This window comes from Crotalus tigris, unplaced genomic scaffold (genome assembly GCF_016545835.1).
Source record: "Crotalus tigris isolate CLP2741 ecotype Arizona unplaced genomic scaffold, ASM1654583v1 scf7180000017536.10889498, whole genome shotgun sequence".
Classification (NCBI taxonomy): Eukaryota; Metazoa; Chordata; class Lepidosauria; order Squamata; family Viperidae; genus Crotalus; species Crotalus tigris.
Window position 1 is genome coordinate 4,354,549 of NW_024096460.1, and position 25,744 is coordinate 4,380,292.

The 25,744-nt window shown below is 36.2% G+C and overlaps 1 protein-coding gene across 1 annotated transcript in view; it reads left to right on the forward strand.

Annotated features, from left to right (window-relative positions):
- LOC120311716 (deleted in malignant brain tumors 1 protein-like) overlaps positions 1–25,744 on the forward strand; it is an 88,251-nt gene that overhangs the window by 38,987 nt on the left and 23,520 nt on the right. Inside the window, exons 20-47 of the mRNA XM_039351583.1 lie at positions 1,729–2,043; positions 3,146–3,190; positions 7,187–7,483; positions 8,896–8,922; positions 9,549–9,575; positions 10,211–10,255; positions 10,474–10,785; positions 11,805–11,831; positions 12,456–12,482; positions 13,394–13,420; positions 13,742–13,786; positions 14,005–14,316; positions 15,022–15,048; positions 15,691–15,717; positions 16,611–16,637; positions 16,959–17,003; positions 17,222–17,533; positions 18,238–18,264; positions 18,910–18,936; positions 19,563–19,607; positions 19,826–20,137; positions 21,176–21,202; positions 21,846–21,872; positions 22,797–22,826; positions 23,154–23,198; positions 23,417–23,728; positions 24,810–24,836; positions 25,237–25,281. Coding sequence (XP_039207517.1) covers positions 1,729–2,043; positions 3,146–3,190; positions 7,187–7,483; positions 8,896–8,922; positions 9,549–9,575; positions 10,211–10,255; positions 10,474–10,785; positions 11,805–11,831; positions 12,456–12,482; positions 13,394–13,420; positions 13,742–13,786; positions 14,005–14,316; positions 15,022–15,048; positions 15,691–15,717; positions 16,611–16,637; positions 16,959–17,003; positions 17,222–17,533; positions 18,238–18,264; positions 18,910–18,936; positions 19,563–19,607; positions 19,826–20,137; positions 21,176–21,202; positions 21,846–21,872; positions 22,797–22,826; positions 23,154–23,198; positions 23,417–23,728; positions 24,810–24,836; positions 25,237–25,281 — 2,868 coding nt within the window. The remainder of the gene's footprint in view (positions 1–1,728; positions 2,044–3,145; positions 3,191–7,186; positions 7,484–8,895; positions 8,923–9,548; positions 9,576–10,210; positions 10,256–10,473; positions 10,786–11,804; positions 11,832–12,455; positions 12,483–13,393; positions 13,421–13,741; positions 13,787–14,004; positions 14,317–15,021; positions 15,049–15,690; positions 15,718–16,610; positions 16,638–16,958; positions 17,004–17,221; positions 17,534–18,237; positions 18,265–18,909; positions 18,937–19,562; positions 19,608–19,825; positions 20,138–21,175; positions 21,203–21,845; positions 21,873–22,796; positions 22,827–23,153; positions 23,199–23,416; positions 23,729–24,809; positions 24,837–25,236; positions 25,282–25,744) is intronic.

Sequence of the window (25,744 nt, forward strand, 5' to 3'; positions counted from 1 at the left end):
TGGCCTTCGGACACTGCAACCATCATAAATATGAGTCAGTTGCCAAGCCTCTGAATTTTGATCATGGGATCATGGTCTTAAGTGTGAAAAATGCTCGTAAGTCACTTTTTTCAGTGCTGTTGTAAGTGAACTGTTGTATGTTGAGTACTTGTAAGCATTCTTCAGAATGCTTACAGCTTAAAAAATTGTGAATCCTGTCAAATGTTTCAAGAGCTTTTGCAAAATTATTACCTAAAATGTAATTTCTTTTCCACACAAGCCCTTGGTTATGCAATTAAACAAGTGAGTCAAAAACATTTTACTTTATTTATTTACTGAGCAAAATGATCCAGTGCTACATATTTATAATTAAGCATATTATGGTTTAAAACGGGGATGAGTAATATACACTGTAGATTACACACAAACACTGAACCCTTTTGCAGCTGAGTGATTAGCACCAAAATTTGTTTTTCCTATTACTTTGAGATTAGAAACTATACAATCCTAAAGAATATGACAATTGCGTCTGGCTTTATCCTTAGAGAAAACAAAGCACAAACCACAAAAAACAAAACCACAAACCACACAATTTGTTTGTTCCTTTCTGAAGAAAATATTTAAACAGTCACACTTGCAGGGACCTGTGATTGACACAAATACAAGGATAGGTCATAAAAACCAGTCATTCAGTGCCATCATATGTTCAAACAGTCAATGAATGTATATACTTGGATAGCTTGGATATACATAAACTTTGTCATTAACTTTAAAAGTGAACATTTCCTGGAGCAATTGCATTAGATGTTATTGTATGTGATTACCAAGCTTTTCCATAATATTGGAAACTTAGCCTCCTCCTCACTTCTCCTAAGTAGTGGCTCTGTGTTCCCTGGAATAAATATTGTGAAATGAAAATATTATTAACTTCCTTGATACAGACTTAGGAGATGAAGATGAAAGATCAAATTGCATACTAAATTTTTTCCTGTTTGGATTGGAACATTTATAAATTCTCAAGTTTCCTGTTTCTTTAGATTAGCAAAATACATCTTGAAATATGGGCACCCATATTTTCCCTTGGATGCTGCTAATACATGCTGCGTTTCTACAAGAATCAGGTATTGTGTATATATTATTATATGTTATGTTATATGTTATATATTATACACTTTCTTGGATCTGAGAAGGAGATAGGTGAATGCTAAATGTCAGTAAACTGAGAAATTGTGGACTGCTTTGCTTACGGTGTTCAGAAAACACTCAGCAATACTGTAAAACATGTACCAGCTATGCTTGGATTAATGTAGCTCTTGATTCTATTAATTTGGATGCACAGAAGCAAAAGAATCAATGTACAAATCTACAAAAAGTACAAGCCCAGTGTGTACATATTTTAACACTTTTGTGTTAATCCAAAGATGGTTTTCATGAGAATAATGAAATAGCTGGACAACTTGTCTTTGGATGGTGCTAGCAATCATTCATTAAGAAGAGTCAACAAAACTGTTCTCAGAGAATCCTTTTCAGTGATTTATATGAATGAAATAAATCCACTCAGGAATTAAGGCATAATAAAACTACTACGAATCCGTCATCTACCACGTTGACCTAAGCTTATTATTTTGCAGAATATATTACAGCATTGTGGGGATTTTTTAAAAAAAAAAAAATTCAGAACAGCTTTGAGCTGATCTAATTTTATTTTACCACAACCACTTACAATAATATCATTTGTATTTTTGAAAGGGGCACAGGATCTACGCTTAGTAAATGGAAGCAACAGATGTGCCGGAAGACTAGAGGTTTATTATAAAGGAATTTGGGGAACTGTTTGCGATGACTACTTTAATCCAACCAATGCACAAATAGTGTGTAGACAACTTGCATGTGGAAATGCAACTAAGGTGTTAGGGTGGGCATACTTTGGCCAAGGATCAGAGCCCATCAGTCTGGATGATGTAACATGCACAGGAAGTGAACCCACTATCTGGGATTGTGCTCACGCCGGGTGGTTCAATCATGACTGTGGACACAATGAGGATGTCGGTGTTATTTGCTCAGGTAACATCTCTCTGTATATTTATATACGATGTAGATCTTTAGAAATGAAGCCAAGTCAGATATCTCAACTAAAAAGTTGTACAAACTGATTTCATTTGGTCAAGTAATCTGAATCAATAGTACCAATTCAAAAGTTGAAGAAACAGGACTACAATATATATAGGGTTTATCTGAAATGCAGTATTAATGGAATTAGTGAATCTTATTCTTATCATTATTAGCTAGGAAAACGATGTTCTCTAAGAAAAAGTAAAGGCTTCTTCAGATTAAATTCAGCTCCTTGTATAACTAAATTAACATGTTGGCCTGATGAAGGCGTTTACTATTGCCTTTTTTGGAGCATATATTTTAAAATGTCCCAATCTAACCTAAAACCCTGGAATTTCCTGTGGCCTTGCATACAAATATTAAATAAATCAAGCCCTGTTTAATTTTTTGAGATCAAACTTGAGCTAAATGCTCGTCTCTATTTGATGAATGTTTGTTAAGTAACATATATGCAACTCTTTCCTAAACTGAGAGTTTATAAATAGTAAGTGTACAAACATTAGCCATCTAATCAAGATGAAACAATCCATGTCATCTCAAAGTGGGCTATTACAGTTTTTCTAATTGACTATAAATGACAACTTATTTGTTATTTACAAATGGAATGCAGTGGCTTAAGCAACAGATCAAGGAACTTGTGATGCCATCTCTCTGTATTGATTAGTATTTTATAGTCCTTTTAATCTGAGCATAAATTATGAAGCTAATTAATCCCATGGATCATAACCAAAATAAGCATCAGTGGGAGATGAACACACAAGTATTTCTTATAACTGAATGTCCAGATTTTCATAAAAATCATATGTGACATATTGTACTTTATGCAGCAATAAAATTAAAGAATCAACATTTTTTGGCCTCTTTGTTAAAAGATGCTGAATTACTACAAACAGGCAAGGCTCTTTAATTACTCCTGGTTAAAAAGGAGAGGGGGTTGATCTTTCTTAAATCCATAATCAGTCAGGGGAACCACAGTCGTGATACTGTTCATTAATTCTATCCTTTACAAATTGACAAAGTAGTTTCCCTGAAATGTCTTTTTTTCTGATGACAGGCAATACAGAAATGCCAACCCCAACTCCATTTTTTACATCTGAAGGTAAGCATCTCAAAACATTATTCATGTCTTAGATTTTCATCCCACCTTTATTATTTTATAAATAACTCATGTTGACAAACATACCTAAAACTCCTTTCTTTTCCTCTTTTCCCCACAAAACCAATGTGGTGAGGTGAGGTGAGCTGAGGAAGGATGACCATCCCAAAGCCACCTTGCCGTCTTTCATTCCTAAAATGAGACTAGACCTCAGAGTTTCCTGGTTTCTGGGGCAGCACCTTATCCACTATTGCCAAAGGAATAAAAAGATATCAGACATGGGTGGGACCAGGTGAGGAAAGGAAGAGTAGATTTGTCAGTGACTTTTACCAGGAGTTTGCTCAATTGATATCAGTGTTGCTTTTGGCATAAATAATGTTTGTTCTTAACTTTTAGGAAGAATAATAGTTTTGTTCCCAATATACCACTGTTAAACTTGTTAACTGCTATTCAGGAACTATTTAACAAGATAGTGAAAGTTCATTTGGAAACAGTATGAGTGTATGAGACGTTTGCATCCAAATTTTAATTTTGTCCAGAGATATTGTATTGCTTCAGATTATTATGTGGGTTTGGTGAGGGTTTGGCAAGAAAAACAATCTTTGGTTCCAGGGTCACATGCGTTTTCCCAAAGACCTGGCTGTGAGTTTGGGCCACCTCTCTGCAATTCTTAATGTGACATAAGGAGGACATTATTCAATACTTGCAAAATGCTTGCATTAGTTAAATTTAAATTAATTTAAATCAATAAATAATGTGAAATCATATTTAGTATTCATCTTGCACTTTCATCTGAAGCATTTCTGAATCCTAATTTATTTCTTGCACTGCACTGCGGTTCTAACACCACGGTCAAAAGTTCTTGATCTGAAAGAAGCTTTGTGCCTTGCTCTAAATCTATTTATTTTACAATGTCTCGATCATACATACATACATAAATGGAGGACAAGGTTGCAAAGGTGATGCTGACATTTGCTAAAATGGGGTACAATTTTTTTATTTGTTGGGAAAAAGGCAGATGTAGGATGCCAAACTGTGGTGTTGCCATGCCTATACTTGGAAAGGTTTATTTTTGTGATGTCTCAGAAATACAGGTGGTCCTTGACTTACGACCACAATTGAGCCCAAAATTTCTGTTGCTAAGTGAGACATCTGTTAAGTGAGTTTTACCCATTTTTACGATATTTCTTGTCATAGTTGCTAAGAGAATCATTGCAGTTGTTAAGTTAGTAACATGGTTCTTAAGTAAAACTGCCTTCCCCATTGACTTTGCTTGTCAGAAGGTTGCAAAAGATGATCAAATGAACCCAGGACACTGCGATTGTCATAAATATGAGTCAGTTGCCAAGTGTCTGAATTTTGATCATGTGACCATGGGGAGGCTGCAACAGTTGTAAGTGTAAAAAAAAGGTTGTAGGACACTTTTTTTGGTGTCATTGTAACTAAATGAGCTAAATGCTAAATGAGCGGTTGTAAATTGAAGATTACCTGTAATCCTTCTGGAATCTGTTGAACGTAAAGACCAGCCTAGGGCCAATGCTATTACTCAGAATGGTTTGAATGTAACTGAGTATGGTGCAGATTGAAGTGCAACTCTGTACACTTTCCTATAATGAACTGCCTTGATTGTGTAACATATTGTACAGAATTGAGGCACTTCTACCCTGTCATTGTTGTTACACATCTCAAACCCTCAGAATCAGTCTGAGAGGAATTGTTGATCATCTTCAGTTTTGCCACTTCAGAAATGCTCCACCTAACAGCTTGCAAAAGGAGGGGAAAAGATGAAAAACATCCAGTTACCTGGAACTTTGACAAAAGCGCTTTACAATTTCAATTTTTTCCCATTTTGTCTGGGTAATTGAAGGGGAGCTACAAAGCCTAGAATTCTCATTACAGAGCCTGAATCATGAACTCTATCATGAATCATGAACGGGGTACAGAGATATAGCATCTAAAAATAAGTATACAAACAAACCCCTAACTTGCATCAATTTCAGTTACATTCAAAGTGACTTGGAGATCAATAGGCTTAGCTTTCTCACCCCATTGACATCCTCGGGACAGAGATCTGGAACTTCAAGTAGTGCTTGTTTTAGTGACCACAACCTGGTCACTAAGTAACACGGTCACCAAGTGACCACAACTGCTTTCTCCCTACCCCATTTTCCTGCCCTTGGGAATTCTCACCCACAAGACTAGAAAAATTAAGCAAGAAGGAAATTAATGCTTGCATTTATGTTCAATGGAGAAGAAAGGATTACAAGAGAGTAAGCAGGTACACAGAATGCACATCAGAAGGAAAATGTTAGTGCCAGCTATTTGCCTACCAAGTTAGCTCTAAAATTTATTGGTTTTGTCAGACCTTACTACAACCTCCGTAGAACTGACTACACAGGAAATAAGAGTATTTATTATATGCTGAAGTGGATTTGCCTTTTTGTGTATGTTCTGTAACAAGATCATCTACAAATGATTACAATTAATTTTGAGATATTTGTAAACCCTGATTTTTACACTTGGACAAATATTATTTTTTTAAAGGGATAAAAGGGATTTCTGTCTGATAAAATATTGCATCTAAATAAAACATACACTGTCTATTGGGCAAAATTCAGCTGTATTCTTTATTCGTCATAATAAAACATAATAAAACTGATCTGTTATGTCTTTGCATAAACACACAGAGACAAGAGTTTGAAAAAACTCTTATGTAAATATTTGCTGAATAGCATCAGTGTTATGGTTTTTACATTAAATCATGTTCCCTTGAATCTAAAGAAGATATTCTAAAAGGATTGAAAAAATAAAAAACACAGTTAAAAAGCAAAATGTGTCAACAGACAGAATTCTGTTAAAACTGATGTCATTATCAATTGCCCTAATATTATGATATATATTCATGGAAAAGCTTAGAAGTTTATCTGTCAAAACAGTCCCAATAGGTGAGTATCAACCGATCTTCAAATTTTTAACCAAATATGAAAAACACACCTCCCACAGATTAGCCTTGTTGATTTTTCAAGGTTAAAAATGTAAGGGTTAGCTATTCCATTGATGGGCTTATCCACAAATATATACAGTGTTCATTTCTCAAGGCTAGTAATCACATTAAAAACAATTTTTATGCTGAAATAAAATAAATCCTTGCCTTATGCTATGTTATATTACTATTGCTACCTTTATTGAAACCATAAGTAGAAATATATTAATTACTAATTTATGAAAGCAACCTAGAACTATTCTCCAAAGCACCGGAAGGCAGGACAAGAAGCAACGGATGGAAACTAATCAAGGAGAGAAGCAACCTAGAACTAAAGAAACTTCCTGACAGTTAGAACAATTAACCAGTGGAACAACCTGCCTCCAGAAGTGGTGAATGCTCCAACACTGGATGTTTTTAAGAAGAGATTGGACAGCCATTTGTCTGGAATGGTATAGGGTTTCCTGCCTGAGCAGGGGATTGGATTAGATGACCTCCAAGGTCCCTTCCAACTTTATTATTATTATTATTAACTGAATTTATTTAGTAAAATAAAACAAATCCTTATTGAGATCACAGGTGGATATCTAATATTGGGATTTTTTGCTTCTGAAAAGAAAGCAGCATAAATAATGGTTTGAATTTCTAAAAAAGAAAAAAAAAGGAAATTTATAGTATTCTTTTGGATATCCAGATTGCTTCACACATATAATATCACATTTTCCATGAAGCTAAACTTGGGTTATTTTCAGGATTTCAAAAATGGTTCTAATGGCTTTTACTTTATTTTTATTTCTAATTATTATTATTTTATTTTTGTAGACCTCCTCAGAGTCACAGGTGAGATGGGTGGCAGTAGAAACTGAATAAATAAATATTTGCTCAAGTTCTCAGTACTTTTAATTATAAATCATATAAGAGTGCGATGGCAGGCTAGAATCAAAAAATCACTCATGATTCTTCTGAAGCTTATTCTTATGTAACTCAAAATTATTTTGATTCCTATTTCTTCATAGATACCACATATTTCCTAACTGAAAAAACCACCCTCCCAGCAACTGAGAAAGAAATAACACCTACTATGAGAACATTAGATTCCACATATTTAGCAACTGAAAAAACCACCCATCCAGCAACTGAGAAAAAAATAACACCTACTATGAGAACATTAGAAATGTCAAATGGAACCACAACATCATCTAAGACTACCCATTCAATAACTCAGAAGGAAGAAACAGTGACGCCAGGCTTGGCAGCCACTTCTCAAGGCATTGTAGAAGACTTGAAGACATCTGCTCCCACCTCCATAACGGGTACTACAATTTACTCAAGTATTGCTCTGAATAGTCAGAGGGCATATAAATTTGACAAATAAAAAAAGAAAATATTTGTTGATTGTGGGTTACATAAAGATGTGATAGTGCCCTGAATGATTAGGACCCAAATTGACTAGGCTAACTAGGGGAAAAGCAGAATGATGAAGTGGTTTGGTCAAAGAATGAACAAGGACTGAATTTGAAAACAAACATAGGTAGGAAGAGCACAAGGACTGAGAGGAAGAGGAAGACAAAGAGGATGGCTGGGTTTTTTCCAGGATTATTTTTTTATTTCTATATATCTATAATAGCAAAGAAATTCTGGCCAGGTTTTTGAAACATATAGCTATAAAATGTATTGTTTTTGTTAGACTTTATACAACCTCCGCAGATCTGACTGCACAGGAAATAAGAGGTATTTATTATAATTTAGTATCCAAACATACTAAGAGAAGAATTTAAAATCAGATGTGAATGCAATGTGTCTTTTCCCAGGTAGAATGATATATTAGAAAGCCAAAGTAGTTTGTCATTCAACTAGATGTTCATAAATGGGATTGTAAAGGATCTAAATTGCTGTTATGCATAAGGCTTTCAAACAATCTTAATTCAAGAGAATAAAAAATGCATTTATTATTGAACATACAAAGATCTAAGGATTGGTTCTTGTTATGCAGATTTCTATAAGTTATTCAATTATATTTAAGTAAATTTGTTTAAGGTGCTTAACACCTTTAACAACCATAGGACTTAATAATGGAGTTGGCAGACTCAATTGTAGTCAGTAAAAGAGGACTTACCTGTAGTCTCAATATTAAAAAGCTTCAATACCAACACATTAAGCTAGGTTTGCAATACCTTTTTTATTTTACTTTATTGTATCAAACTAAAGAAAAGTAAAAAATATAAAAGAAATAATGATAGCAACAATGGCAATATAATGTAACCTCCTAATTCAGTGGTGGCGAACCTATGGCACAGGTGCCAGAGGCGGCACTCAGAGCCCTCTCTGTGGGCACATGCGGCATTGCCCCAGTCCTAGGCCCTCAGCTGGGTTTTATAAAACCTTTTCGCTTTAGGCCTCTGCCGCCGTGTGCAAAAAAAAAAAGGGTTCAATCAATAAGTCAATTTCAATTTCTTGCGGGAAAAAAAAGATATTGCAAAGTTGGAATTGATTGATTGAACTTTTTAGTCCCACCCAGTCTGTTGTTACCACCGCAGCCACGCCCAGCCAATGGGCCACGCCCAGCCAATGGGCCACACCTACCCGGCACCTGACGATGCATAAGTGGGTTTTGGGTTGCAGTTTGGGCACTCGGTCTCTAAAAGGTTCGCCATCACTGTCCTAATTCATCAACATCAGTATGTTGTCTTCTTCACCCAGACCAAAGTTATTCTCCTATTTTCAGGTCCTGCTGTCAGCACAGCACCCCCTGGTAGGTATTTGCTTAAATTTCTATTGTTACTTAAAACCAAGACTTGCGTCCTAATTTATGGGGGAAATGGTAAGTAAATAACTAAATTGGTGACTAACTTGTTTGTGGTTTGCTCCTGATTGATTGGAAGCAAAATTAATTAGGTTGTCTTGAATGGGATCCCAAAAGCAATCCCTAATTGCTATTATGTGTAAACCTTTCAGACAGTCTTAATTGATAATGGGCCTCAGTAGGAAAAAAAAGTGCATTTATTATTAAACTTATAATGATTTGAAGATTTCTTGTTATGCAGGTTTCAGTTAATTATTACATTATCTTTAAGGAAATTTGATTAAAGTACTTAATATATACCTAACAACATCAGCACTAAACAATGTTAACTGAGTTGTCAGAGACATTTCCAGTCAGTAACTGAGGACTTACGTGTAAGCATCAGTTCCAATACTTCAAGCCAGGCTTCCAATGCTCATTTTTATTTTACTTCTTATATCAAACTAAAGAAGAGTAAAAAATATAAAAAATAATGGTAATATAATAATAATGGCAATATAATGTAACCTCCTAATTCATCAGCATCAGTAGGTTGTCTTCTTCAGCCAGATCAAAATTGTTTCTTCTATTTTCAGGTCCTGCTGTCACCACACCACTCCCTGGTAGGCATTTGCTTTAATTTCTATTGTTACTTAAAACCAAATCTTGCGTCATAATTTAAAGGGAAGTAGAGCCCGTAAAGATTTTAACACCAAAGAGAGAAATAAGATTGAACCACTTTCTCGTCTTTCTTTTCACTGAAACAACAATCTGTGAAATAAAATTAGTCTTTATGTGCTGTGAAGACTCGAAATTTGCTTTTCAACAAGTCATTGAATGATGTATGGATATAAGAAAGAATGAGTATCATATTTTGTTTGATTCAAATAAGATATAAAATAAAGTGAAGTCATTTAATTATGGAACAATTTGCTCTTGATAGCAAGGTGACTAACTGACTGATTTGGTGACTATCAGGTACTTAAAAATTATTTTTGGTTAAACAATAGGGATTGGATCTTGAATGATTGGAAGTTGAATTTATTAGGCCATAAAGTGGATTGGTCAAACAGAATATAGAAGGATTGAATTTGTAGAGAAATATATATAGAAGAGCAAGCGGATCGAGAGGTAGTTTAAACCCGGAGGGTGGCTGGATATTTCCAGCATTATTTTTATCTCTCTATACCTATGATAGCAAAGAGGTTCTGGCAACATTTCTGAAACATATAACTGTAACATTTATTGTTTTTGTCAGAACTTTCTACAATATCCACACATCTGACTACGCAGGGAATAAGAGGTATTTATTATACGATGAAGTGGATTTTCATTCTTATAACATTAATAAACATTGTAAGAATAAACCTACAGCACTTCCAGCTGATTGCAAAGGGTGCTTTCCACTCAAGGAGTGCAAAACAGAACTGCAGAGATAATTCCTCTTTATTTAGTAATAAAGAATTCTAAAAACCAGATATTTGAGGTGAAAGTCCAATACACAATTGTTTTCCTTTCAAGAAAAATCTCTGAGACTGGTGAATGGAGAAGACAAATGTCGTGGTCGCATTGAGGTCTACTACAATGGAAGCTGGGGAACAATTTGTGATGATGGCTGGGACAAGAATGATGCGCATGTTGTGTGTAGGCAGCTTGCCTGTGGAGAAGCCATTGAAGCCCTACCTAATGCTGCATTTGGGGAAGGAACTGGCAGCATCTTCCTGGATCAAGTCCAGTGCAAAGGGAACGAATCCTCTCTTGAAGAATGCGCTCATAAAGCTTGGGGCGTTCATAACTGTCGTCACAAGGAAGATGCTGGGGTCATTTGCTCAGGTAATCTGAACTGCTCAGTTTTCAAGTGTTGTGCTGTTTTATTTGGTTTCCATTATCCAAACATACTAAGAGAAGAATTTAAAATCAGATGTGAATGCAATGTGTCTTTTCCCAGGTAGAATGATATATTAGAAAGCGAAAGTAGTTTATCATTCAACTAGATGTTCATAAATGGGATTGTAAAGGATCCAAATTGCTGTTATGCATAAGGCTTTCAAACAATCTTCATTCAAGAGAATAAAAAATGCATTTATTATTGAACATACAAAGATCTAAGGATTGGGTCTTGTTATGCAGATTTCTATAAGTTATTCAATTATATTTAAGTAAATTTGTTTAAGGTGCTTAACATGTTTAACAACCACAGGACTTAATGATGGAGTTGGCAGACTCAATTGTAATCAGTAAAAGAGGACTTACCTGTAGTCTCAATATTAAAAGGCAACAGGCTTCAATATCAACACTTTAAGCTAGGTTTGCAATACCTCTTTTATTTTACTTTATTGTATCAAACTAAAGAAAAGTAAAAAGTATAAAAGAAATAATGATAGCAATAATGGCAATATAATATAACCTCCTAATTCAGTGGTGGCGAACCTATGGCACAGGTGCCAGAGGCAGCACTCAGAGCTCTCTCTGTGGGCACGTGTGCCGTCGCCCCAGTCCTAGGCCCTCAGCTGGGTTTTATTAAACCTTTTCGCTTTAGGCCTCTGCCGCCGAGTGCAAAAAAAAAAAGGTTCAATCAATCAGTCAATTTCAACTTCTTGCGGGGAAAAAAAAGATCTTGCAAAGTTGGAATTGATTGATCGAACTTCTTAGTCCCACCCAGTCTGCTGTTACCATCGAAGCCACACCCACCCAATGGGCCACACCTACCCGGCACCCGACGATGCATAAGTGGGGTTTTGGGTTGCAGTTTGGGCACTCGGTCTCTAAAAGGTTCGCCATCACTGTCCTAATTCATCAACATCAGTATGTTGTCTTCTTCACCCAGACCAAAGTTATTCTCCTGTTTTCAGGTCCTGCTGTCAGCACAGCACCCCCTGGTAGGTATTTGCTTAAATTTCTATTGTTACTTAAAACCAAGACTTGCGTCCTAATTTACGGGGGAAATGGTAAGTAAATAACTAAATTGGTGACTAACTTGTTTGTGGTTTGCTCCTGATTGATTGGAAGCAAAATTAATTAGGTTGTCTTGAATGGGATCCCAAAAGCAATCCCTAATTGCTATTATGTGTAAATCTTTCGAACAGTCTTAATTGATAATGGGCCTCAGTAGAAAAAAAAAAGTGCATTTATTATTAAACTTATAATGATTTGAAGATTTCTTGTTAGCAGGTTTCAGTTAATTATTACATTATCTTTAAGGAAATTTGATTAAAGTACTTAATATATACCTAACAACATCAGCCCTTAACAATGTTAATTGAGTTGTCAGACAATTCCAATCAGTAACTGAGGACTTACGTGTAAGCATCAGTTCCAATACTTCAAGCCAGGCTTCCAATGCTCATTTTTATTTTACTTCTTATAGCAATCTAAAGAAGAGTAAAAAATATAAAAAATAATGATAATATAATAATAATGGCAATATAATGTAACCTCCTAATTCATCAGCATCAGTAGGTTGTCTTCTTCAGCCAGATCAAAATTATTTCTTCTATTTTTAGGTCCTGCTGTCACCACACCATTTCCTGGTAGGCATTCGCTTTAATTTCTAGTGTTATTTAAAACCAAATCTTGCATCATAATTTAAAGGGAAATAGAACCCGTAAAGATTTTAACACCATAGAGAGCAATAAGATTGAACCACTTTCTCGTCTTTCTTTTCACTGAAAGAACAATCTGTGAAATAGAATTAGTCTTTATGCTAGGCATGTGCTGTGAAGACTCAAAATTTGCTTTTCAACAAGTCATTGAATGATGTATGGATATAAGAAAGAATGAGTATCATATTTTGTTTGATTCAAATAAGGTGTAAAAGATGTTGAGAGTTTGGAAAAAAATTCAAAGAGCAACTAAGATGATCAAAGGCCTGGAGACTAAAACATATGAAGAACGGCTGCGGGACTTGGGTTTGTCTAGTCTAAAGAAAAGAAGAAACAGGGGAGACATATAGCAGTATTCCAGTATTTGGGGGGCTGCCATAAAGAAGAGGGGGTCATGTTATTCACCAAATTACCAGAGGGCAGGACAAGAAACAATAGTTGGAAACTGATCAAAGAGAGAAGCAACCTGGAATTAAGGAGAAACTTCCTGACAGTGAGGACAATTAACCAGTGGAACAGCTTGCCTCCAGAAATCATGGGTGCTCCATTACTGGAAATGTTTAAGAAGAGACTAGACAGTCACTTGTCTGAAATGGTATAGGTTTTCCTGCTTGAGCAGGGGGGTGGACTAGAAGACCTCCAAGGCCCCTTCCAGCTCTGCTCTATTCTATTCTATTCTATTCCATTCTATTCTATTCTATTCTATTCTACAGAAGAGTAAAAGAAATAAACGAAATAATGACAATAATAATACTGGCAGCATCATGAAATCTCATAATTGATCATCATCAGAATGGTGTCATCTTCACCCAGACTGAAGTTATTTCTTCCATTTTCAGGTCCTACTGTCACAACAACACCACCTGGTAGGTATTTTCTTAAATTTCTATTATTACATATAATTTAATGGAAAATAGAGCCAGTAAACTCTTTAGCAGCAAGAAGAGAAATAAGATTCATCCAACTTTGTTTTCTTTTGTTCACTGAAAGCACAGTTCATGAAATAAAGTTAGTGTTTATGTGAAGCATGTGGTGTGTGAAGACTGGAGTTTTGCTTTTCAAAGAGTGGCTGGTTTTTTTCAGCATTATTTTTATCTGTATACACCTATGCTAGCAAAGAAGATCTGGCAAAGTTTCAGAAATATATAACTATATTATATAACTATAAAATTTCTTGTTTTTGTCAGATCTTTCTACACCCTCCACAGTTCTGACTACACAACAAATAAGAGGTATTTATTATATGCTGAAGTAGATATCCATTCTTATAACAATAACAAATATTGTAACAATAAACCTACAGCACTTCCAGCTGATGGCAAGGGGTGCTTTCCACTCAATGGGTGTAAAACAGAACATCAGAGGTTATTCTTCTCTATTTAGAAATAAAGAATTCTAGACATTAAATATCTAAAGCAAAAGTCAAATATGAATTTGTTTTCCTTTCTAGAAAAATCTCTGAGACTGGTGAATGGAGAAGACAAATGTCGTGGTCGCGTTGAGGTTTTTTTCAGTGGAAGCTGGGGAACAATTTGTGACGATGGCTGGGACATGAATGACGCACAAGTTGTGTGTAGACAGCTTGCCTGTGGAGAGGCCATCCAAGCCGTACCTAATGCTGCATTTGGGGAAGGAACTGGCAGCATCTTCCTGGATCAGGTCCAGTGCAAAGGGAACGAATCCTCTCTTGAAGAATGCGCTCATAAAGCTTGGGGCGTTCATAACTGTCGTCACAAGGAAGATGCTGGGGTCATTTGCTCAGGTAATCTAAACTGCTCAATTTTCAAGTTACGTGATATTTTTAACTGGTTCACATTATCTAATAGGTCCAGTGGCTCAGTGGCTTAAAAACAGTGGAGTTGGTCTCTGCTCTGGCAGTTTAAGTCCTAGCACCACATGGCAGAGTGAGTCCTGTCACTTGCCTCAGCTTCTGCCCACCTAGCAGTTACAAAACATGCTACATGTGACTAGATAAATATGTGGGAAACATGGCATCTTCAGTGAGAAACACGGCATCTTTTTGTATAGACCAGTGGTGGGGAACCTATGGCACAGGTGCCAGAGGCGGCACTCAGAGCCCTCTCTGTGGGCACATGCACCATCGCCCCAGTCCTAGGCCCTCAGTTGGGTTTTATAAAACCTTTTTGCTTTAGGCGTCTGCCGTCGTGTGCAAAAAAAAAAAAGGTTCAATCAATCAGTCAATTTCAACTTCTTGCAGGGAAAAAAAAGATCTTGCAAAGTTGGAATTGATTGATTGAACTTTTTAGTCCCACCCAGTCTGCTGTTACCACCGCAGCCACACCCACCCCATGGGCCACACCTACCCGGCACCCGACGATGCATAAGTGGGGTTTTGGGTTGCAGTTTGGGCACTCGGTCTCTAAAAGGTTCGCCATCACTGTCCTAATTCATCAACATCAGTATGTTGTCTTCTTCACCCAGACCAAAGTTATTCTCCTGTTTTCAGGTCCTGCTGTCAGCACAGCACCCCCTGGTAGGTATTTGCTTAAATTTCTATTGTTACTTAAAACCAAGACTTGCGTCCTAATTTACGGGGGAAATGGTAAGTAAATAACTAAATTGGTGACTAACTTGTTTGTGGTTTGCTCCTGATTGATTGGAAGCAAAATTAATTAGGTTGTCACCATCTAAGTAAGAGGTCTTGAATGGGATCCCAAAAGCAATCCCTAATTGCTATTATGTGTAAATCTTTCGAACAGTCTTAATTGATAATGGGCCTCAGTAGGAAAAAAAAGTGCATTTATTATTAAACTTATAATGATTTGAAGATTTCTTGTTAGCAGGTTTCAGTTAATTATTACATTATCTTTAAGGAAATTTGATTAAAGTACTTAATATATACCTAACAACATCAGTCCTTAACAATGTTAATTGAGTTGTCAGACAATTCCAATCAGTAACTGAGGACTTACGTGTAAGCATCAGTTCCAATACTTCAAGCCAGGCTTCCAATGCTCATTTTTATTTTACTTCTTATAGCAATCTAAAGAAGAGTAAAAAATATAAAAAATAATGGTAATATAATAATAATGGCAATATAATGTAACCTCCTAATTCATCAGCATCAGTAGGTTGTCTTCTTCAGCCAGATCAAAATTGTTTCTTCTATTTTTAGGTCCTGCTGTCACCACACCACTTCCTGGTAAGCATTCGCTTTAATTTCTAGTGTTATTTAAAACCAAATCTTGCATCATAATTTAAAGGGAAATAGAACCATAGAGAGCAATAAGATTGAACCATTTTCTCGTCTTTCTTTTCACTGAAAGAACAATCTGTGAAATAGAATTAGTCTTTATGCTAGGCATGTGCTGTGAAGACTCAAAATTTGCTTTTCAACAAGTCATTGAATGATGTATGGATATAAGAAAGAATGAGTATCATATTTTGTTTGATTCAAATAAGGTGTAAAAGATGTTGAGAGTTTGGAAAAAAATTCAAAGAGCAACTAAGATGATCAAAGGCCTGGAGACTAAAACATATGAAGAACGGCTGCGGGACTTGGGTTTGTCTAGTCTAAAGAAAAGAAGAAACAGGGGAGACATATAGCAGTATTCCAGTATTTGGGGGGCTGCCATAAAGAAGAGGGGGTCATGTTATTCACCAAATTACCAGAGGGCAGGACAAGAAACAATAGTTGGAAACTGATCAAAGAGAGAAGCAACCTGGAATTAAGGAGAAACTTCCTGACAGTGAGGACAATTAACCAGTGGAACAGCTTGCCTCCAGAAATCATGGGTGCTCCATTACTGGAAATGTTTAAGAAGAGACTAGACAGTCACTTGTCTGAAATGGTATAGGTTTTCCTGCTTGAGCAGGGGGGTGGACTAGAAGACCTCCAAGGCCCCTTCCAGCTCTGCTCTATTCTATTCTATTCTATTCCATTCTATTCTATTCTATTCTATTCTACAGAAGAGTAAAAGAAATAAACGAAATAATGACAATAATAATACTGGCAGCATCATGAAATCTCATAATTGATCATCATCAGAATGGTGTCATCTTCACCCAGACTGAAGTTATTTCTTCCATTTTCAGGTCCTACTGTCACAACAACACCACCTGGTAGGTATTTTCTTAAATTTCTATTATTACATATAATTTAAGGGAAAATAGAGCCAGTAAAGTCTTTAGTAGCAAGAAGAGAAATAAGATTCATCCAACTTTCTTTTCTTTTGTTCACTGAAAGCACAGTTCATGAAATAAAGTTAGTGTTTATGTGAAGCATGTGATGTGTGAAGACTGGAGTTTTGCTTTTCAAAGAGTGGCTGGTTTTTTTCAGCATTATTTTTATCTGTATACACCTATGCTAGCAAAGAAGATCTGGCAAAGTTTCAGAAATATAAAACTATATTATATAACTATAAAATTTCTTGTTTTTGTCAGATCTTTCTACACCCTCCACAGTTCTGACTACACAACAAATAAGAGGTATTTATTATATGCTGAAATAGATATCCATTCTTATAACAGTAACAAATATTGTAACAATAAACCTACAGCACTTCCAGCTGATGGCAAGGGGTGCTTTCCACTCAATGGGTATAAAACAGAACATCCGAGGTTATTCTTCTCTATTTAGAAATAAAGAATTCTAGACATTAAATATCTAAAGCAAAAGTCAAATATGAATTTGTTTTCCTTTCTAGAAAAATCTCTGAGACTGGTGAATGGAGAAGACAAATGTCGTGGTCGCATTGAGGTTTTTTTCAGTGGAAGCTGGGGAACAATTTGTGACGATGGCTGGGACATGAATGACGCACAAGTTGTGTGTAGACAGCTTGCCTGTGGAGAGGCCATCCAAGCCGTACCTAATGCTGCATTTGGGGAAGGAACTGGCAGCATCTTCCTGGATCAGGTCCAGTGCAAAGGGAACGAATCCTCTCTTGAAGAATGCGCTCATAAAGCTTGGGGCGTTCATAACTGTCGTCACAAGGAAGATGCTGGGGTCATTTGCTCAGGTAATCTAAACTGCTCAATTTTCAAGTTACGTGATATTTTTAACTGGTTCACATTATCTAATAGGTCCAGTGGCTCAGTGGCTTAAAAACAGTGGAGTTGGTCTCTGCTCTGGCAGTTTAAGTCCTAGCACCACATGGCAGAGTGAGTCCTGTCACTTGCCTCAGCTTCTGCCCACCTAGCAGTTACAAAACATGCTACATGTGACTAGATAAATATGTGGGAAACATGGCATCTTCAGTGAGAAACACGGCATCTTTTTGTATAGACCAGTGGTGGGGAACCTATGGCACAGGTGCCAGAGGCGGCACTCAGAGCCCTCTCTGTGGGCACATGCACCATCGCCCCAGTCCTAGGCCCTCAGTTGGGTTTTATAAAACCTTTTTGCTTTAGGCGTCTGCCGTCGTGTGCAAAAAAAAAAAGGTTCAATCAATCAGTCAATTTCAACTTCTTGCAGGGAAAAAAAAGATCTTGCAAAGTTGGAATTGATTGATTGAACTTTTTAGTCCCACCCAGTCTGCTGTTACCACCGCAGCCACACCCACCCAATGGGCCACACCTACCCGGCACCCGACGATGCATAAGTGGGGTTTTGGGTTGCAGTTTGGGCACTCGGTCTCTAAAAGGTTCGCCATCACTGTCCTAATTCATCAACATCAGTATGTTGTCTTCTTCACCCAGACCAAAGTTATTCTCCTGTTTTCAGGTCCTGCTGTCAGCACAGCACCCCCTGGTAGGTATTTGCTTAAATTTCTATTGTTACTTAAAACCAAGACTTGCGTCCTAATTTATGGGGGAAATGGTAAGTAAATAACTAAATTGGTGACTAACTTGTTCGTGGTTTGCTCCTGAGTGATTGGAAGCAAAATTAATTAGGTTGTCACCATCTAACTAGGAGATCTTGAATGGGATCCCAAAAGCAATCCCTAATTGCTATTATGTGTAAATCTTTCAGACAGTCTTAATTGATAATGGGCCTCAGTAGGAAAAAAAAGTGCATTTATTATTAAACTTATAATGATTTGAAGATTTCTTGTTATGCAGGTTTCAGTTAATTATTACATTATCTTTAAGGAAATTTGATTAAAGTACTTAATATATACCTAACAACATCAGCACTAAACAATGTTAACTGAGTTGTCAGAGACAATTCCAGTCAGTAACTGAGGACTTACGTGTAAGCATCAGTTCCAATACTTCAAGCCAGGCTTCCAGTGCTCATTTTTATTTTACTTCTTATAGCAATCTAAAGAAGAGTAAAAAATATAAAAAATAATGGTAATATAATAATAATGGCAATATAATGTAACCTCCTAATTCATCAGCATCAGTAGGTTGTCTTCTTCAGCCAGATCAAAATTGTTTCTTCTATTTTTAGGTCCTGCTGTCACCACACCACTTCCTGGTAGGCATTCGCTTTAATTTCTAGTGTTATTTAAAACCAAATCTTGCATCATAATTTAAAGGGAAATAGAACCATAGAGAGCAATAAGATTGAACCACTTTCTCGTCTTTCTTTTCACTGAAAGAACAATCTGTGAAATAGAATTAGTCTTTATGCTAGGCATGTGCTGTGAAGACTCAAAATTTGCTTTTCAACAAGTCATTGAATGATGTATGGATATAAGAAAGAATGAGTATCATATTTTGTTTGATTCAAATAAGATGTAAAATAAAGTGAAGTCATTTAATTATGGAACAATTTGCTCTTGATAGCAAGGTGACTAACTGACTGATTTGGTGACTATCAGGTACTTTAAAATTATTTTTGGTTAAACAATAGGGATTGGATCTTGAATGATTGGAAGTTGAATTTATTAGGCCATAAAGTGGATTGGTCAAACAGAATATAGAAGGATTGAATTTGTAGAGAAATATATGTAGAAGAGCAAGCGGATCGAGAGGTAGTTTAAACCCGGAGAGTGGCTGGTTATTTCCAGCATTATTTTTATCTCTCTATACCTATGATAGCAAAGAGGTTCTGGCAACATTTCTGAAACATATAACTGTAACATTTATTGTTTTTGTCAGAACTTTCTACAATCTCCACACATCTGACTACGCAGGGAATAAGAGGTATTTATTATACGATGAAGTGGATTTTCATTCTTATAACATTAATAAACATTGTAAGAATAAACCTACAGCACTTCCAGCTGATTGCAAAGGGTGCTTTCCACTCAAGGAGTGCAAAACGGAACTGCAGAGATAATTCCTCTTTATTTAGTAATAAAGAATTCTAAAAACCAGATATTTGAGGTGAAAGTCCAATACACAATTGTTTTCCTTTCAAGAAAAATCTCTGAGACTGGTGAATGGAGAAGACAAATGTCGTGGTCGCATTGAGGTCTACTACAATGGAAGCTGGGGAACAATTTGTGATGATGGCTGGGACAAGAATGATGCGCATGTTGTGTGTAGGCAGCTTGCCTGTGGAGAAGCCATTGAAGCCCTACCTAATGCTGCATTTGGGGAAGGAACTGGCAGCATCTTCCTGGATCAAGTCCAGTGCAAAGGGAACGAATCCTCTCTTGAAGAATGCGCTCATAAAGCTTGGGGCGTTCATAACTGTCGTCACAAGGAAGATGCTGGGGTCATTTGCTCAGGTAATCTGAACTGCTCAGTTTTCAAGTGTTGTGCTGTTTTATTTGGTTTCCATTATCCAAACATACTAAGAGAAGAATTTAAAATCAGATGTGAATGCAATGTGTCTTTTCCCAGGTAGAATGATGTATTAGAAAGCCAAAGTAGTTTGTCATTCAACTAGATGTTCATAAATGGGATTGTAAAGGATCCAAATTGCTGTTATGCATAAGGCTTTCAAACAATCTTCATTCAAGAGAACAAAAAATGCATTTATTATTGAACATACAAAGATCTAAGGATTGGGTCTTGTTATGCAGATTTATATAAGTTATTAAATTATATTTAAGTAAATTTGTTTAAGGTGCTTAACACCTTTAACAACCATAGGACTTAATAATGGAGTTGGCAGACTCAATTGTAGTCAGTAAAAGAGGACTTACCTGTAGTCTCAATATTAAAAGGCAACAGGCTTCAATATCAACACTTTAAGCTAAGTTTGCAATACCTTTTTTATTTTACTTTATTGTATCAAACTAAAGAAAAGTAAAAAGGATAAAAGAAATAATGATAGAAATAATGGCAATATAATATAACCTCCTAATTCAGTGGTGGCGAACCTATGGCACAGGTGCCAGAGACAGCACTCAGAGCTCTCTCTGTGGGCACGTGTGCTGTCACCCCAGTCCTAGGCCCTCAGCTGGGTTTTATTAAACCTTTTCGCTTTAGGCCTCTGCCGCCGTGTGCAAAAAAAAAAAAAGGTTCAATCAATCAGTCAATTTCAACTTCCTGCGGGGAAAAAAAAGATCTTGCAAAGTTGGAATTGATTGATTGAACTTTTTAGTCCCACCCAGTCTGTTGTTACCACCGCAGCCACGCCCAGCCAATGGGCCACAGCCAGCCAATGGGCCACACCTACCCGGCACCCGACGATGCATAAGTGGGTTTTGGGTTGCAGTTTGGGCACTCGGTCTCTAAAAGGTTCGCCATCACTGTCCTAATTCATCAACATCAGTATGTTGTCTTCTTCACCCAGACCAAAGTTATTCTCCTGTTTTCAGGTCCTGCTGTCAGCACAGCACCCCCTGGTAGGTATTTGCTTAAATTTCTATTGTTACTTAAAACCAAGACTTGCGTCCTAATTTACGGGGGAAATGGTAAGTAAATAACTAAATTGGTGACTAACTTGTTTGTGGTTTGCTCCTGATTGATTGGAAGCAAAATTAATTAGGTTGTCACCATCTAACTAGGAGATCTTGAATGGGATCCCAAAAGCAATCCCTAATTGCTATTATGTGTAAATCTTTCAGACAGTCTTAATTGATAATGGGCCTCAGTAGGAAAAAAAAGTGCATTTATTATTAAACTTATAATGATTTGAAGATTTCTTGTTATGCAGGTTTCAGTTAATTATTACATTATCTTTAAGGAAATTTTATTAAAATACTTAATATATACCTAACAACATCAGCACTAAACAATGTTAATTGAGTTGTCAGACAATTCCAATCAGTAACTGAGGACTTACGTGTAAGCATCAGTTCCAATACTTCAAGCCAGGCTTCCAATGCTCATTTTTATTTTACTTCTTATAGCAATCTAAAGAAGAGTAAAAAATATAAAAAATAATGGTAATATAATAATAATGGCAATATAATGTAACCTCCTAATTCATCAGCATCAGTAGGTTGTCTTCTTCAGCCAGATCAAAATTGTTTCTTCTATTTTTAGGTCCTGCTGTCACCACACCACTTCCTGGTAAGCATTCACTTTAATTTCTAGTGTTATTTAAAACCAAATCTTGCATCATAATTTAAAGGGAAATAGAACCATAGAGAGCAATAGGATTGAACCACTTTCTCGTCTTTCTTTTCACTGAAAGAACAATCTGTGAAATAGAATTAGTCTTTATGCTAGGCATGTTCTGTGAAGACTCAAAATTTGCTTTTCAACAAGTCATTGAATGATGTATGAATATAAGAAAGAATGAGTATCATATTTTGTTTGATTCAAATAAGGTGTAAAAGAAGTTGAGAGTTTGGAAAAAAAATTCAAAGAGCAACTAAGATGATCAAAGCCTGGAGACTAAAACATATGAAGAACGGCTGCGGGACTTGGGTTTGTCTAGTCTAAAGAAAAGAAGAAACAGGGGAGACATATAGCAGTATTCTAGTATTTGAGGGGCTGCCATAAAGAAGAGGGGGTCATGTTATTCACCAAATTACCAGAGGGCAGGACAAGAAACAATAGTTGGAAACTGATCAAAGAGAGAAGCAACCTGGAATTAAGGAGAAACTTCCTGACAGTGAGGACAATTAACCAGTGGAACAGCTTGCCTCCAGAAATCATGGGTGCTCCATCACTGGAAATGTTTAAGAAGAGACTAGACAGTCACTTGTCTGAAATGGTATAGGTTTTCCTGCTTGAGCAGGGGGCTGGACTAGAAGACCTCCAAGGCCCCTTCCAGCTCTGCTCTATTCTATTCTATTCTATTCTATTCTATTCTATTCTATTCTATTCTATTGTTTTCCATTCCATTCCATTCCATTCTATTCTATTCTACAGAAGAGTAAAAGAAATAATGACAATAATAAAACTGGCAGCATCATGAAATCTCATAATTGATCATCATCAGTATGGTGTCATCTTTACCCAGACTGAAGTTATTTCTTCCATTTTCAGGTTCTACTGTCACAACAACACCACCACCTGGTAGGTATTTTCTTAAATTTCTATTATTACATATAATTTAAGGGGAAATAGAGCCAGTAAACTCTTTAGCAGCAAGAAGAGAAATAAGATTCATCCAACTTTGTTTTCTTTTGTTCACTGAAAGCACAGTTCATGAAATAAAGTTAGTCTTTATGTGAAGCATGTAATGTGTGAAGACTGGAGTTTTGCTTTTCAAAGAATGGCTGGTTTTTTTCAGCATTATTTTTATCTGTATACACCTATGATAGCAAAGAAGATCTGGCAAAGTTTCAGAAATATGTAACTATATTATATAACTATAACTATAAAAAAAATTGTTTTTGTCAGATCTTTCTACACCCTCCACAGTTCTGACTACACAACAAATAAGAGGTATTTATTATATGCTGAAGTAGATATCCATTCTTATAACAGTAATGAATATTGTAACAATAAACCTACAGCACTTCCAGCTGATGGCAAGGGGTGCTTTCCACTCAATGGGTGTAAAACAAAACATCAGAGGTTATTCTTCTCTATTTAGAAATAAATAATTCTAGACATTAAATATCTAAAGCAAAAGTCAAATATGAATTTGTTTTCCTTTCTAGAAAAATCTCTGAGACTGGTGAATGGAGAAGACAAATGTCATGGTCGCATTGAGGTCTACTACAATGGAAGCTGGGGAACAATTTGTGACGATGGCTGGGACATGAATGATGCTCATGTTGTGTGTAGGCAGCTTGCCTGTGGAGAGGCCATCCAAGCCGTACCTAATGCTGCATTTGGGGAAGGAACTGGCAGCATCTTCCTGGATCAGGTCCAGTGCAAAGGGAATGAATCCTCTCTTGAAGAATGCGCTCATAAACCTTGGAGCGTTCATAACTGTCACCACAAGGAAGATGCTGGGGTCATTTGCTCAGGTAATCTAAACTGCTCAATTTTCAAGTTATGTGATATTTTTAACTGGTTCATATTATCTAATAGGTCTAATAAACTCAGTGGCTTAAAAACACTGGAGTTGGTCTCTGCTCTGGTGGTTCAAGTCCTAGCACCACATGCCAGAGTGAGCTCCTGTTACTTGCCTCAGCTTCTGCCCACCTAGCAGTTACAAAACATGCTACATGTGACTAGGTGGGAAACATGGCATCTTCAGTGAGAAACACGGCATCTTTTTGTATAGACAGTCAGACCTGGAGTGGTAATGGTCCTGCCTGGATGCAATGCCAAATTGTGCTGCAACATTGGTGTGAGAGAAGACCTCAGCTGATGCCATAGGATTCCACTTGTCTTTCTGATGCAAAGCTAGTTCATCCTCTGTGGTATGTCATGGATTAGCACATGAGCGCAAACTAAACAGGCTAGCACTCTTGAGCAGCCCAATAACTACTATGTACTAGCTAATTGTATTATACGCTAAATAAATAAATACATTAACCAAACACACTGAAAGCATAATTAAATAATCAGGGGACAATGTAATGTGGCTGCTCTCTGATAGAATATCAGAAAGCAAAGTATGTCATCATTGAACCTGATCCTTGAACAGGATCACAAAGGATCCTAATTGCTATTATGTGTAAAGTTTTCAGGCAATCTTCATTTTCTCCATAGAAAAAGGGCATTTATTATTGAACATACAAGGATTTAAGGATTTGTCCTTATTATGTAGATTTCAATAAGTTATTATGTTATTTTTAAGTAAATGTGATTAAAGTGCGTGATTAAAGTGCTTAACATGCCAGCACTTAACAGAGGAGCTGGCAGACTCAACTGCAGTCAGTAAATGAGGACTACCTGTAGTCTCAATATTAAAAAGCAACAGGTGTCAGTCACATTTGCTATACCCTTTTTTATTGTATTTTGCTGTATCAAAATAAAGTAAAAAAATATAAAAGAAATAATGTTGATAACAATACTGGTAGTATCATGAAACCTCATAACTGATCATCGTGAGTATGCCATCATCTTCACCCAGACAGAAATTATTTCTTCTATTTCCAGGTCCTGCTGTCACCACACCACCACCAGGTAGGTATTTTCTTAAATTTCTGTTGTTACTTAAAACCAAATCTTGCATTAGAATTTAAGGAGAAATTAAACAAACAAACCAGTAAATTAAGCAGTGTCTATGGAGTATTTAAAGATGGTTTGTGGTTAAGCAGTACTGTTAGTGTCCTTAATGATTGGGAAACAAATTAATTAGGTTACTTAATACAAAGAAGTATCATGAAGTGGGTTTGGTCAAAGAGAATGAACAAGGATTGAATCTGAAAACAAATATATGTAGGAGGAGCAAATGGATTGAGAGGAAGTGGAAAACCAAGAGAATGTTTTTTTTTTTCCAGTGTTATCTTTATATACCCATAATAGAAAATAACTTCTGGCAAAATTTCTTAGTCATATAACATTAATTTTCTGTTTTTGTCAGAACTTTCTACAACTTCCGCAGAGCTGACTACGCAGGAAAGAAGAGGTATTTATTATATGGCTAAGTGGATTTGCATTCTTTTTTATTATTATTATTATTAAAAGTTTTACAAATTTAATACAATATAAACCCCTCCCACCCCATCCCCCCTCCCCCACTTCCCAGAGCTGATTACAGGGTAACAAATAAACAAACATAATCTAACTAATATTAACCAACTATACTATCAATCAAAACACTTTAACTCCTTTTCAAAACAAATGTTAACAAATTATAAACTCAAATAATAATATAATTAAAACTATTAATAATTATCTAAAATCTACTCATAAGCAAGATAATACTTTTCAATCTCATATTTCTTCTGAATGTAATCAATCCATTTTCCCAAACCATAATATATTTTTCTTGTGAATGATCCTTTAAATAGGCGGGGATTTTCGCCATTTCTGCTAAATTAGACTCCTTAAGTATCCATTCTTCCATAGTAGGCAGAGAGTTTTTCTTC